The 15,927-nt window shown below is 40.2% G+C and overlaps 1 protein-coding gene across 5 annotated transcripts in view; it reads left to right on the forward strand.

Annotated features, from left to right (window-relative positions):
* oxr1a (oxidation resistance 1a) overlaps positions 1–15,927 on the forward strand; it is a 163,748-nt gene that overhangs the window by 81,001 nt on the left and 66,820 nt on the right. The window contains exon 1 of one of the 5 annotated variants that reach the window (XM_063879538.1): positions 14,694–15,024. The exons of the other annotated variants lie outside the window; for them this stretch is intronic. Coding sequence (XP_063735608.1) covers positions 14,865–15,024 — 160 coding nt within the window. The 5' untranslated portion in view covers positions 14,694–14,864. Of the gene's footprint in view, positions 1–14,693; positions 15,025–15,927 lie in introns of those variants that run through there. 5 annotated transcript variants of the gene reach the window in all.

Consider the following 15,927-nt stretch of genomic DNA (forward strand, 5'->3'; position numbering starts at 1 on the left):
CCACCAGGCCTCTAAACAATGAGTTGTTTTTTCTTGACTCAGTAATAGGACCGTTTTCACCTTTGTTCTCAAGGTGCAGCTGTAACATAAGGGAATTGCTTATGTGTGACCCCATATAGCCCCGGCGGATTGTTAAGTTGCCTACAAATAGCATTTTCACGCTTAGGTGGTATTTGCGTGCTGCTGGTTCCAAGAGTCTAGTCAATAAGAACCTATACAACATAATAAGCACTAATAACATATCCACAATTGTTACCCTTACATGTTTCAATATATTTTCCTTTGAGATAAAATTCAACCCACAAAATGAGGTATGGCAATGTCAGCTGGTAGGTTCTCCACTTCCTGTCTATAGTTAAATATGGCATTCAATTTAACCACTTTGTAGACCTTTAAACTTAACCTGCATCATAATGTGATTCAAATGTTAACCTTCAACTAATTTTAAGCACTCACATTCCCATCAGCCTCTGGTGTACTTTGTGTTTCTGCTAAATGGAAAATGTAAGCATGCTAGCAATTTATTCCTTATGTTAAGTGTTAATTTGATAAGGACAAATGCAATTTATTTGCTAATTAACCCAATTTACACAAGTTATTGTGACAAGCTCTATACATACTAAGCAGCAGCATATTAGCATTATCATTATTAGCATAATAGCATGCTAACTTCCTGTAAGCATTACAGCACAGCTGTACCCTTCTATTACCTAACCAAGCCTCTAGCATGTAGACTTCATCACAATTGCTATGATGGCTTCTATCTCCAAACAACTTTGCAATACTGACAATTTGATATTCACACCCACTTCCCACTGCTATTAGAGGCTGTGATGCTAACATAAGGACCTTAAATGTTAAGGATGGTCTGTTTTAAAAAAAAATCTATTTTAAAAACTGAAGAAATCAAGGTTCGAAGTAAAAATAATTTATTTGAGGCAGAAGTTGAATCAAACGGGTGTCTGTAGAACTTTTGAAGAGGTATTTTTGGTCTGGATATATGTATGTATGTATGTATGTATATGTATGTATATGAAGTATGGCATAAATTATTTCTTTGTAGAAACTTAGCAAAACTTTTATAGTTTTTGGCTTATTGCATTTTTGAAAAACATTTTTAAAGAATTTTTTGGGCAACCAGTGTCTTTTATATAGTGCAGTTCAGAAATGGGGAGACAGAGGGGAAGACGCGCGGCAAAGGGATTCGAACCTGGGTCCAACGCATTGGGATCAAAACCCCAATATACGGCCGCCTGCGCTACCCACTGCACTATACTACAGCCTGGCTTATAGCATTCAAGCAGAGAAATTATTTATCCCATTTACTCCCTCCTGTGTTATTATTACAGAGCATTTCAGATGCACACAGCAAGAAGAAAGGAAGCCACTCCTTTGTCCTGAGATCCACCTTAAGTCGGCCCCATGTTGTACATCTGTATCAAATCTTTACATGCCCTTCCCAAGTGAAAGAGTAAGGGATGGAGGGAAGGGAGAGAGAGTAAGAGCTATTCGTCATGCACTGACAGCAGCACCCAAAAGCCATGCCGCGGTGCCTTTGCCAGCAGAGCTGCTTGTGTGCACTGAGATAAGCCCGAGCCTTCTTTCCTTGGCGGTATAGGCTGGTCACGTAGCACCAGAAGGCAGCTTAGCCCCAACACAAATCCAATGGGTCTTTCCCTCACCCGCTCCTACTGTAGCTTCCTCCCACGCTGTCTTTCTCTGTCTCTTCCTGACTCTCAGTCTTCCTGTTTTTCTCAAGGTATTTGGCTTTTCCCGTTACACTGCATATTTATTAGAGAGATCAGTATTTACACTTCCTTAGTGAACAGTCAGAATCCAGGACGGGGTGACTGGTTGGAGCTTGCTGTAGGACAGTGCAGCTGCTGTACATGTTTGAGAGGTTAGAGTGAAACAAAAACATGTTGAAAGTTTCAGTGGCTCATAGGCCTCTTTGTGTTCCATCAGTGTGATAGATTACATAGTAATCAGGTCTGTCTCTGCAGAATGTGTCATTTTCCCTAGTAACTCTTAAATATTCAAATAATGTCCCTCGTGACATTGAGCCCTGCACCCAAATGTTCATTCATATGCAAACACCGTCAATGAAAAAATAAACCCAGCATTAAAAAACATGGGGTCTTTAATGTCAACACAAACCACCAACATGCAGGGTGTCTTCAACTGAACTGATTTTCAGCTCAAAGCAGTTTAAAGTGCTTTGAAAAAACAGAAATCAAGAGCATTACCATAAAGTACAACAACAAATTACTTTTTAAAACAGTCATTCAAAAGTCAAGAGAATAAAGTACAAATAACAAAGGCTGAAAGAGAAAAAATATGTGTATTGGAGCAACTTGGGGTTCAGCGTTTTGCCCAAACACACTTTGACATATTCACTGAGGGGGATCAAACTGCAAACTGGACTATTAACCCCTGAGCCACTGCCAACCCACTTCTGTGTAAGTAAAGTGTGCTCCGATTCCAAGTGTTAAAAAGCATATGAGTCCATACCCCACACTCTTAGTATTCCCTGCACACACTCGGGGAGGGTTAAGGCAGATTGGGTAATATTGTACAAGAAGCTCCTCAGTTAATCCTGTGAAAGTGGTGCTGCCCCACAGGGTACCACCATCTACACTGCACTTTGATAAGAAGAGTCTGACAACAACATGCCTCCAGGGCTGCATTCACACTAAACAGCACCAGGGGCAGCCAAATCTCGCTGTTCCTACAAACCTTAATTGGGATATCTAATACATCTGGATTTTCCCCGTCGTTAAACAAAAAGCTGCGTTCAGGTGCTTCTTGTGTAGCGAGTGTAATGTCTGTAACGCTGATGGAGGTATCAGGGTGTGCAAAACACAAACCGGAATGTGACCTCTTTCTCAGCTCTCTTTGATATCTGCACTTCAATAATACAGAGGGCATGCACTTCCACACATAAACAGGAAGGGGAGGGATACTCAAAAACGCATCCTGTTAGAACAACTAGTAACCAGTCAAATAAATTGTAGTTTAACACACAGTTAAGCTCACACACTGCTAACTTTTAAAAAAAAGAACGAATGAACCAAAGAAAGTGAAAGCCATATAGCAGATTCAGGCAGTAGGCCTATAGATTCACACTCTAAAGGAATACCATTACTTTTACTTTGTATCCTGATTATGTAATCCCATTGCATGTAATTCATTATTCCCAAAGCCTGCACACACAATCCCAAACAACCAGGGAGGGCTCAGAAACTACGAAGGTTAATAGTTTGCTTTGGTCTTCCCTAGATAGCGATGCAGCTTTGACACTAACCTGGTTACAGGCTGAGAATGTCACCTCTGTTTTTCCAGGATTTAGTTTTTCAACTGAACACTTATTATTATCCGAGCTGCCGGCTCCAGACCAGACCAGACCAGACCAGCTGCTCCCCTGAATTAATCACTGCTCTGTTGTGTACACAACTAGTCTTATGTTTTCTTCTGTTTCCAGCAAAAAACATTAAACAAGTGTTACTCCCTCCATGGAAAAATAAATAAGTTACAATAAATAAAAAATGACATTAAAGAAAAAGTAATACATTTAAATTACATTAAATAAAGCAAAAACAATTAAAAAAGTAATATAAATAAAAAGTTACATTTAAATAAATTAACAATAAATAACAAGTTTAAAAAATGTATTATTAGTAAATTATTATCTAAAAAGGGAATTTAAAACATAAAGGAATCAAAAATACTTTCCTTTTTATATAGATTATAGATTTTAAGTACAACTTTTGCACATTGTTTTTGTCTGAACGAGGCATGCTGATTGGTTTATGCTAGCCTTGTCTCTATTTGTCGTCTAGAGAATAAAAACACATGCTACTCTCCGTCTCCATCAACCTCACACCAACCAGGTTGCATAACGAGTTATATTCTCGACTGAATTAAGGTGAACATCCGTTTAGCCCCACATTTGAATTGGAGGTTAATAACACAGTATGAAAACATAAGGAGTTGCTTCTCTGGCTATTTACAATCTTATGAAATATAGCAAGTAGCCGCTTGGAAATTCAACTTGAGGTCATGATGTGTGATTGCTGTGCATGGCACACACACCTGGGATAAGAGAAGCACTTATCCCAGGGCTATCTTAAAGTCATGAAGATCACTACGATGTCTGAATCTCTCATTAGATATTTGTCTGACATTTGTCATGTCTAAGGGTCCTTGGAGAACACATGCGTAGGCCTTCAATCGATTCTGTGCTTTTAAGCTGCCCCAGTGTCCTTCCCGTTTTCAAAACCGAATAATATTAGAGGGACTTCAAGGGCATTTTACAATCAAGGGTACCTAATGCAGATATCCCTCTAATATACTGTCATATGTACGAGTCAACACTGTGAAGGTCTAAATATAAACACAGCTTGGTCCCAAGGAAGGCCACAGAGATGATTTGCTACCAAGGCTACTGGTCTTTTTTTTTTGCTTTGGACAGCAACTGTAACAATGTTTTCTTCTGTAGTACAAGAATGCAATGTAAGAGAAGGGGATTTACTGCAGTGCTACTGTAAAAGATCTGTGGGTCAGATTTATTGGCCTGCCGGTGTAATTACGTTGACCGGGAGTCTCTCGGTGGCCCTCTTCTCGTTGGGCTCAATTTATAAATGCCAGAGAGCTAGTAATCCCACTGTTTCCCCACTTAGTTTGGAAAGGGCTCTAGTCATCCTCTGGCTAGGATTGATTACATATAGCTCAAATGAAGAGTAAGCAGTTTTCCGCTGTCGGAACGCCAGCGCCGGTCCCTGCTATCGATTCATTTTTCAGCAGAGGGAAAAAATAAGATCTGCCACTTCTCCAAACCGTAGATATTTGTTTCCATTTTACTCATGAATTTATGGGCTCCTATTAAAAAAACAGCTCTATTTCTCCTGTATCTAATGTACATTTGGTGGTGCTGCAGCTGAGAACAGAAGAAACCCACTCTATGTAATGTCAGCCAGCGCAAAGCAGTATTTCTTCTCATAAGCGAGTAAATTAGTCAATGCCTCTGAGGAGCCGATTAACCGTTACACAGCTCTGGATGATATTTACATGAGTGTTAATTGAATTTACAGAAGCATGGAGTGTCACTGGAAACTGATTAGTTGCACTAGTGTAGATTCATGCAGGCCTCAGCACAAGTGTCACAAGTTGTGTTAATGTGATTCTTAACAATGTTTATTATCAGCACAAATCTGACTGTTGCTCCGTCTGTAGTCAGTATGACAGAATTCCATTCCACTGCCATTTATGCACAGGATCTTAAAGAGGTCCTAATGGCTTTGCTTGCCTATATACTTCTCCTTGTAACTGCGCAAGATAGACAAAATGAAACATAATTGTAAGGTTAATGCGATTTTTAGCAACCAAAATCTATAACATCTCTGGAAAAATGTCTGTCAAAATGTATCCTCTTACTGGGGACTTTCTGGTTTCCCAAGCCAAGTCCCTATGGACTTCGCCACCACCGCTTCGCTCTCTGCATTTGACCCATCCTAGTGTTAGGAGCATTGGGCTACCATTATGTGCGGTGCCCCGGGAGCAGGGTAGGGAACGGTGCCTTGCTCAGGGACACGTCGGTAGCACTTTGTCTTTGCGGGACTTGAACTAGTGACCTTCTGGTTCCCAAGTCAAGTCCCTATGGACTGTGCCACCACTGCAATGCATCCCAAAAAAACATTTTGACCACTTTATTTAACGCTGCAGGACGACTTCAAAGTGGAAGTTTGAAACGACGAAAAATACAATTACTTCTCTTATGTATTAGAAACAAAACTACTTGGTTATTCAGAGGAAAATATCATGATTTGGGTTTGAATTAGTAATTTTTTTTGTATTTGAAGCAGTTCATTATATGGCTGCACTCTAACGTTGTAGGTGAAGCAAATCTAAATAGTTAAAACGTTCACTCTTTGTATCTCACAGCACACTGAAAATAATGTTGTTTTTTGGAGCTCTTTCTTATAATAAGACGTTCACCTTTTACTCCATTCAAGAACACTAAAGGGCGTCTTGATAAGCAGCTTGCACAAACTACTTATCCAGATGTTTTTTCCCATGACAATAACTTGTAATTTAGATGTGTACATGCATTTCATACTGATCATGTCTCAGTAACACCATATTAAAGCATGTCTGCCCAGATACAGGCCAAAATGTATGGGGTGGAGCTTCAAACAGACCATAAATATGACACATCCACAACCACCATGACCCCCTGCTTCCCCACCCCCCACTCTTCCTCATCCCCCTCTAGCCCTCATTACTATGTAGAGGACTATGCATTGTACATGCTCCGGGGCCATGCTTGCTATGCACTGGTTTATCCAAGAGGAAGAATGGCTTGAGGACAGGATTAAGCCGGCCCCGTGCAGTACGCTGTCTTCCCCACACGGGTCATTGCTCCGGACATTCACTGGATGGCAAACCGCTGGAAAACGCTACATACATTAGCTTCAAATCCCCCTTATTTCTTTCCTCTCCAAGTATTAACAGAGGTTCAGCTGGGTTTAAAAAAACATGCAGGCCTTAATGGGCAATCTTGTAATCAAACATGCTTTTAAAATGTATTTTTATTAGGAAATTCAATTGGGTTATGTAGAATAAGTGTTGTTTTTGCTATTGTGTCATGTGAAATCTGTTTATGCCTTCCATTCTGAAGCACTTAGTATTTTTCATTTTACAACATTTTTGTAGGGACCCAATTGAATTAAGGATGACGGCAAATTTATCATACTGGTGCTGTGCAGAGGCTGCTGGGTCATGGCTGTGCGGCCTCAGACAGAAGCCTCAGGTATCATATCAGTCTTCTGCTCAGACAGGCTGTAGGCCTTCATCTGCCACATCGACGTGATTGGACAGATGTTGTCTGTCAAAGCATATACACATTCATATACTGAGTGCTGAATGTAAACAATAAGGACCACTGATGAAGATGCTGTACAGGACTAAATATTGAGTAACTGAGAAGATTTTTGGTAATAAGCATGGGACAAATTACATTTTACAATAATCCTGAAAAATAATTCCTGAAAACGCTTCATATCCCACAAAAAAAATATAGGACTTCATTAATATACCTTAACCAATTTTAATTTTTGCAGTCAATATTTGAAATTAATAAGGTCCTGAATTCTCTCTCTGAAATAGTTCACATTTTTTAGAAATCTGCATATTTGCTTTCTTTTTTTAAAGTATGAGAAGAATAATCTGGTTCTAATGTCTCTGCATTACCTAACCATGGATTTAGTCGTAATGCGGTTAGCTTAGCTTAGCTTAACTTAGCTTGGCAAAAGACTAGAAGCAGGGAGAAAGGGCTTTCCTGTCCAGTAAAACTCAGTAATTCTGTTTTAATATTTGTTTTGCAGAGAGTTTAGGTATGTGGTGTAGCTTAAGATGGGCATGTTGTTGTATTTAAGGGTATGTGCTTCTATTTTCTCTTTCTGTCTCAATGTCTGACCCTAAAAACTGCTATTTTAAAATTCCAAGTTACTGAGGAGGTACTCTTGTATTAGAGATATTAAAGAAAATCCCACACACAGTTCTATCTCAGCATCATCCAGGCACCCCGTAGGTTGCTTACCCTGTAGGATCTGAAGAAAATGAGACCTTGATTAACATAACACCACATAATTGTATTGATTCAGGCTTTGGCCCTATAGCATATTTGATAGAAAAGATGATGGCTTCAATGTAACCTGTGAATCAACCCTGCGACACCATATTTGACTTCATTACCATTTGTGTGACTCTTGTAAATGAGTCCCTCCTTGCCCACTTAATCACGTGTTCATTGGTTCCTAATCGTTGCTATGGTCTTGGAAAGGTTGTATCCATTTAGCAACACCAACGTCTCGCACTTCGAATGATGCAATATGTCCCCAGCTCGTAATTTAAGCAACAAATTATTCATCTATTGCATCTCCTGGGGGGGAGAGATTCATTATCCAATTTAGCATACTTGTGGAACGTGCTATGTCAGGTGATAAAGGAAGAGTGTCCAGGGAGCGGACAATTTTACAGCAGATAGCGAGTGCACGGAACCTATTACCATCTTTGTCGGATTTAAGATGTCCATTTGGCTCTAATTTCCTCCCATCCCATAGTGCACTGCTGTATCGGTCCGCAGTGTGATTCTAAGCCCGTGAAGGCGAAGAGGCTTACAGCAATCTTTGTGTAGCTGAGTGATTCATGAGAGGCTTTTTAGGGTAATGATGAAATATATGACTGTGTCTGAGTGTAAAAGAAAGCAATTAACTCCTTTGGAATAGTTCAGCGCAGATAATAAAGCGGACACTGACATCACATTGTTTATTTGCCTGACGACGCGTTAGTCTCACTGCCTCTGTTTATGTAGCGCTGTCAGGTTTATTGTGGGCTCAAGCTTCAGCGCAAGGCTGGGCTTTATTATTTTTAATAAATTGCCCTGTATGAAGAGCACAATGGTGCATGTCTGATGCATGTCATTTCCTCTCCTATTCCTCCCTCACCCTCTCTTTCTCTCTAATCCACCTCCATTAGGTTTCTCCTCCCGCCTCCTCTCTTCTTCTTCTGTACCTGACAATAACAGCACACTTGCTATAGGGAATTAAACGTGATCAGAGTTACTTTTGGATAACCTCAATAATGAATGCAATGCAAATAAATAAAAGAAAAAAATAAATATCAATTAGATGCTTAAGTGTGTAACGTTAACCAACGGAACAATGTCAACTTTAAAAAGAAGCAATCAAGATATGTTATATGTCCCGCCCCTTAGTCTATCACGTACAGTGTGTCTGCACGCAAGCCAATAGAAGTGTGATTGTTACATAATGATGTCATTATTATTATTATACTTTGGAATGTTAGCCTTTACAGACCATTTACATGCACAGAAAACCCATATGCAACAAACGACAGGAAAGGGAAAACCAAATAGCATCCTGCTAGCGATCCCCTTTTTTTATGTATCTGATTTTGTATTTTTTAGTAACTGTAAGAGGTGAGTAACCTTTTTATCATGATTACATAATCCCGTTACATGTCATCCGTTACTCCCCATGTCTGTATATGATGTATTCATAAAGGAAGAGAGCAAGGTGCAATGATTGAAGGAGAGAGCCCTGAGCTCAACAGACTGATGTGTTCCTCCTGCTAAGCCAGTGGTCATCAGTCGTGGGGGCCACCCAGCCTCTCGGGGCGGCCTGAGACAGCGCAGACACCCACAGAGGATAGATGACCGTGAGCGGGGGCAGTGGAAGTGGTGGTGAAAGATAGCCCGCTCCGACGCCACCGGTCATCGATCACCACCAGCCACCCTGTAGAACTGTCCAGAGAGAGGAGCCCAGGCAATAAGAGTGGGTTGAATTGTTGCGACTGAGGGTCAGTGTCAGACTTTCCTCAGCCGTCACCTCCTTATTTTCTGTCTCTTGCGTAACAGGAAGCCATTTGGATAAAATAAAGAGCCTCCTTTCCAAACTCTGACATCATGCACTTATTGAGTTTGCAGATTTATGGAAAGCTCTTTTGGTTGTATTCTATATCAACCTTACATAGCCACTAGCACTGAGAGAGCCCCTTTGGTCACAAATCAAAGAAAAACTGTCGGCCGGGTTATCCTGAATTACTTAAAGGGAAAGCGGCTTATCTTATTAAATTAGGACAGTGTCTCTGATGCGATTATATTTTTGCTTGGTCCTATTTTTTCTGATGCAGGAAAATGTTGTGGTGGATGTGTCGGCACTGTGCTATGAGAAGTACTTTTGGAAATCTAGAGACTGCACTTCTAACATCCACTTCCAGTCTTGAAACTTTGACACATCCATGATCCTAAAGCATACAGTTGGAAACATCTTGTTAGTAGCCATTGGGATGGGATTGGCTGCCTTCGGAAATGGTTACATTAACCCTCCTCGAATTGTCTCCTGCCGTGGCTTAATGGTAACCCTTGATTTGGAAAACTTGCAAAAAAAGTTTGAAGGCCTTCAAAGGTTGCGTTGTAACGGGTCTTGCAATTGTTTTTATAAATCTCACATTATCTTTCTGCTATTATATTGTTAGCTACACATGAGAAAACTGTTGTAGAAGTTAAGATACGTTTCCCACTGCTTGCAGTCTTTATGCTAAACTAGGCTAATCTCCATTCTTTAAAGTTTACTTTCATCCTAACCTCAGATTATTGTATTTCACAATTTGTAGCAACAGCAAGTGAGTGTATTTGCCAATTCTTTAACTAGCTTTAACTCATAAGTTCTAATTGCGTACTTATTGACATTGCACTTATTCAGTATTTTTGATTGCCCTGATAGAACTCGTTTGTCGACTTCTGTAACATAATGATATCCCTACACTCTGGTTTCAGACAGAGGGTGAAAAGAGGTGCTGCAGCACAGGCTGTATGAGGAAAAATAAAGACATTTGAACATTAAAGCAAGGAAACATGTCAAAGTAGAGACACAAAATATAAATATAAACCTGAAAATTAGCAGAATATGTCCTCATTAATACTGCAACCACACGTCCTAAATAACCACATTTTTTCAGGATGAATAATGCATCACAATCTTTTTCTGTTCACTACCTGAGAATCATAGATGATGTTAATATTGATCTTGACATAGCACAGTGACCAAAGGGTCCTAAAACTGTTGGTAACCTCCTTTAGGATAGGACATACTGAAGGCTTAGACATGTACAGTGCTCATGTAAAAATAAAGAGCAACATCTGAGTGACAGCTCCCAGATTTATGTAACCACAGTGTTGAGTAATGAAGCAGCCCTGTTCCTCCAGATGATATGGTGAATCAGCTTGGCATTGTCACGCTCTTAACAGGCGCCACACAACATTTCCCTCTCATGAATATCTGGGTCCTGCTGGCGGACTACAAAACATGTTCATTTGTTGTTGTGTTTCACAGCTTTTGAAAGGCTGAAGCTTCACTTCCCCAATGCGAAAAGCCTTCAGAGAGGATGGAATTTTCTGACAAGGGCTGTTAAACACCTGTGATTTCCGCCATTGTCTGGATGCCTTCCGCCAGATTCCTCCAGCTTAGCGTTCTCTTTTTGCCGTCATCTTGTTTATGCCTCTTGTACAGGCTGCGGGGATAATGGAGCAGAGCGCTTGTGAAACACAGCACAATGCATGCTCTATGTTGTGTATTTACACTCCAGAGATGCTCCAATCTCGAGCCATCTCTTTCGCCTTGCATATCTCAATGAGCCTTCCCAATTACCACACACTCAAAGGCTTGTTTGTGTTTGCCAGCAGGTGCATTGTGCTGCATGAGTGAACTCCCTGCTGCATTTATGTCACAGTGATTTCTACTGTAAATGGGAAATGTCTGGAAGAAAAACAGCAAGTTGTGTGAAAATGTGTGTATGTGTGTGTACATGCTAATACCACCACTGGTGTTCACACAGCTCTGTTTATGTAACCTCACTTGTGTAGTCCGTCCATCAGTTGACAGCGGGGAAAGCAGCGGCTCCCAAGTGGCCCTTGTGTTTGTTGTTCCGTAATGAAAGCGTTCTTCTTCTCGGGATTAGGCTGCAGCCTACCTGGCCCTCAATGGGAAAGTGCTGAGATTAACACTCGCTCCCCGGTGCCCCGCTCTCAGACGATGACAAAGCATCACACACAAGACCCTCTCAGGGCTTTCGCTGGCAGCTGCTGACATCAGGAGGTTTTGATACGAGTTCTTGTATAACCAGACTTCACCACTTTAAAGCTATTAGACAGAGTGATTCCCTCACAAGAACGTTACTGCTCTACTAGTGCTGATGTGAAAATGAAAAGAAAGAAAGTATGAAACGTATGCACAGGAAAGTATATTGTACAAATGTGTTCGTACTTATGCAACCATAGAGCATAAAACCATAATAGATTTCAGTTAACTAATTGTCTTCAAGTGTCTTTAAAGGGGACCTAGTATGCTTATTTTCAGTGTCATGTTTATATTTTGTGCCATGTCTCCATGCTTTAATGTTCAAAAAGCTCTTTATGTTTCTCATACTGCCTGGGCTGCAGCACCTCTTTTCACCGTCTGTCTGAACCTAGAGTGCATTCTGCTCTGATTGGTTAGCTGGCCGGCTTTGTTGTGATTGGTCAACCGCTGAGATATGTCACGCCACTTAGCCTACGTACGATGTGTTGAAGCGCTAACGACTAACCAATAGAAGTGAGAGTGTTTCCTTGTGAGGTCACTATGTTAGAGATGAAACAAATTAGTCCAATGGAGATGGTTCAGGCAGTGGGGTAGTGTGTGGGAGGTAAACTCCCTCTGGCACGAACTTGTGATTCTAGCCTTTTCCTACCATTTCCATGTACCAAAAGCCATTTAAAACACACTTCAGGAAAGGGGAAACCCTAACAAGCTATATATGGCACCTTTAAGTAGAACAAAGTAGGTTGTATAATTCCCATGCAATAAGGCTCATGTTGTTGGATGAGCACAGAGGGAATTTTCTCATTTTCCATCTTTAGTCACACTAAAAGATAAATTAGAGAGTGGATGACTTCCCACAGAAAACAGTGGATTCAGCTTCCTGGTTTTGGTCTGATGTTGAAACGCAGAGAGGAGGAAGCTAGTCAGCCTCTCTCTGAGGATGTTATGGATGATTTGATGACTGCTTTGGGCAGCTGTACAACAACACAGTATAGCACGCAGCTACACAGCCCTGTGGGGTGGCACGGGGCCAGTCTGAGACCTGTCTAAATATACTGTTAATTTGCCAAGTGTACCAGCAGGGCCGGGTGCAAGGTCAGAGAGGGAAAAATCACGTCCCATGACTGCAAGTCCGTCAAGGGAAACACACATCAGAGTCTTAGATGTTGGAAGTGAACTGATTTTAAATGTGTGGTTTGATAACTCCAGTTAGTTGCATTAGAATATTTCCTCCTTTTTTTCTGCAGGATAGTTAAGAGACATTTTCAAATTGAATGTTTTTATCCCAAATTCATCGGTGAATTCCCAAATGATTTAACTTTGAGCGTTTCCCTACAGAAATCCAGCAAAGCTGAACTGTGCAATGACAGTTTGATTGATAGAAAATGTATCCCCATCATCCATAAATCATTTTAAGTAATGCACAACGAAAAATTCCAAACATTTACTGATTTCTGATTCTCATAATGTGAGGAGGATTTTCTGATTTTTCTCTGTTACTGTATTGAAACTGTTGGTTTTTAAAAAAAACTTCTTTGTCTTTTGTTGTAGACTCATTTGCAGTCTATTTTTCTACTAATCAAAATATGTTTACAAAGAAATTAATTGATAATTAGCAAGTTACGGAAGAACAGCCTTAGATTGTCATCTACTCTTTAACACTGCAAATGTCCCTGTTGTGGGACTTATAAATAAATAATATCTTATCTTAACAAGGAAAATGTATAAATAGACTTAATATATTTTGGAAAGGATTTCATCTAGACTTCAACTGTTTTTTATTCTGATTGCTGCTGCTCTTTACCTGCACTTTGTGGAAGCAGTCTAAAGCATGCACTACCCGATGTAACCAGCAGATAGAGCACATTCAGTATTGAATAAGGCCCTGGTTGTGTGAACTCAATTATAACAGCTGTTTCCTCCTCAGTCCACCTACCATAGATCCCAGAAAAGAAGACAGGTAATACTTCTGTCAGCTTTGAAATAAATATTTCCCTCTTTACCTTTTCTCCTGTAAAGGAACATGTAAATCAGAGCGATAACTCCTCAAGTTTATATAAAGCATTACAGGATTCTGTTACACTCTCACTACTGCTGTGCCCTTAGCTGAATAATGCATCACAGTCCTTTCTGTTCACTACCTGAGTCCGCTTCCCAATTATTACAACCTGTTCTGGTCGGTCAGTTTCTCCCTTTTCCACATTAATTTACATGCTTTAAATGCCATCTCGTTCCATAACTGTCACTAGAGGAGCAGCCACTTATGTCACGGGTGTCCGAGTTCTCACTATGCCCCCTTAGTCAGGCACAGAAGTGTACTGTGGCTCTGAATGTGGAAGTCTCAATTTATTAGAATATTATTATGGTGGGATTCAGAGGGATGTAATTCTCTTCGGTGCTGTAAAGCCACACACTTAAGCTATAGAAATAGTCTGGAAATGGGGCTGGGCTGAGCTAGTTTGCATTTTTAAACAGATAAGCTGTAGATCATTCTCGTATCGAAAACTTCTACATAAGCTATTAAAGCGTTCACTGTTTTGTATCTTTTTGTATTTCTAAGATAACTTTTGATCTGAATTATAATGTTTAAAGGCTTTCTCCAATCAGAACTGAATCTGCAACTCATCAATATTTATTTAAAATTAAATAAAGGCCTGGAAAAATAGCTGTAGCCTTAAACAGAATACAGAACGTGACCCAAAGTAACATACGTCATTTTTATAAATAAACATAAAATACAAAAGTAAAACCTAATTGCCTTATGGACATGTTGTATTCCAAATCCCTTAACCTATATTTTAGAAGGAAATACTATTGTCCTCTTCAGTTTCTTTTGATTGTATTCATTAGTTATTATGAAATCCTCACATTTGGATTCCCTGGGTTCAAATATAGTAACCTATTTGACATCCATGAACCTGTCAGCACTTTAAAAAGTAGACAAAGTTGTATGCGGTCGTAAACAGAGCCAGTCTATCGACAACTGCGTTGCACCGTTTGTCTCCACTAGGGCCCAAAAAGTTTTCGCCTGTGGGTTTTTTTTTTATAGTTCCTGTTTTGGAATGTATACAGTGATTGAGTCTTTCACACCACGAGTTCTAGCCTGTGGTAACACTGAGTTTTGTGCAATGACGGTGGGCTTTTTGTAACACTTTACAGGGTTGTTGTTAGCTAACCTTGCTAAGTTGTAACAGTAGCATTAGCACCATGGACTTCTTATATTCTTTTACGGGCAGCGGGGCTGTCAGAGTTGTCAGGGATGCAATATCTCAGAGACTGTGGCCCGAACACGGACAGGAGACTTTGGAAATTCAACAGCACCATGCTAAGACAACACATGAGCGTAACACCGAGCACTTCAAAACAGGTTAGTCAAACATTTAACTCCGTTAGCGGGTTTAGAGATAACCGGAGACGTCGCAAATGTAACGGAGAAGCTCATGATTCCCTGCAGAGCGTAGTGCCAAACTCCCTTTACACATCCTTCAGTTTAACGTGTCCTTGTCTCTTAATAACGTTTCTTAATTCTTACAAGTTATATTAAGATGTATATATAAACAGCACGTGTTACCCATACATTCGGCCACGTTCAATCCATTAGTTGTCGCTGATTCCATTATATTTTCAACTTTTAGTGCAGTCAGTTCCGCAATCCTGTCACCCAAACACGCTGCTGGGCTCATTGCATTTGACCAAAGTTGAGCTTTTAAAATACTGGTTTATTTTTCACAAATAAGATGACATGACCCCGTAAAAGTTAGTGACATTAAATGGCTCGACTTTTTGCAACTGAAACACATCACACGTTATTTACAGTTTTCTTATACCATGACAGTTTGTTTAGTGTGACATTTCCCATACTGCATGCATGTAAATAAGAACAGTGACCGAAAGAAAAAATGTAAAACAAAAGGTAAGAAGAATGGCAAACACCTGACCATTGTAAACCACCCTTTTTTTGGCTGGAGCCCAATTTTAGAGTGCATTGCTTAAGATACTATCAATTTCAAGATGTTTATTCGCTTGACCATTGGGGCACAAATACGGTATGAAAACACATGCTGTTGAACGTGTCAAGTAAGACTTCCTGGACAGTGTATATCATAGGACTGAGGGTTGCTTCCCTGCCTGATTTCCTACTTATTAATGGATGTGAACTGAACAAATGAGCTAAGTTCATGTCCCCTGTGGATGCACTCTGCTTGTCCCGTTTTGTTGAGAGGACACACTCCCTGTAACAACTGAGGTATTCCAAATATCTCATATCAGC

This window comes from Eleginops maclovinus, chromosome 3 (genome assembly GCF_036324505.1).
Source record: "Eleginops maclovinus isolate JMC-PN-2008 ecotype Puerto Natales chromosome 3, JC_Emac_rtc_rv5, whole genome shotgun sequence".
NCBI lineage: Eukaryota > Metazoa > Chordata > Actinopteri > Perciformes > Eleginopidae > Eleginops > Eleginops maclovinus.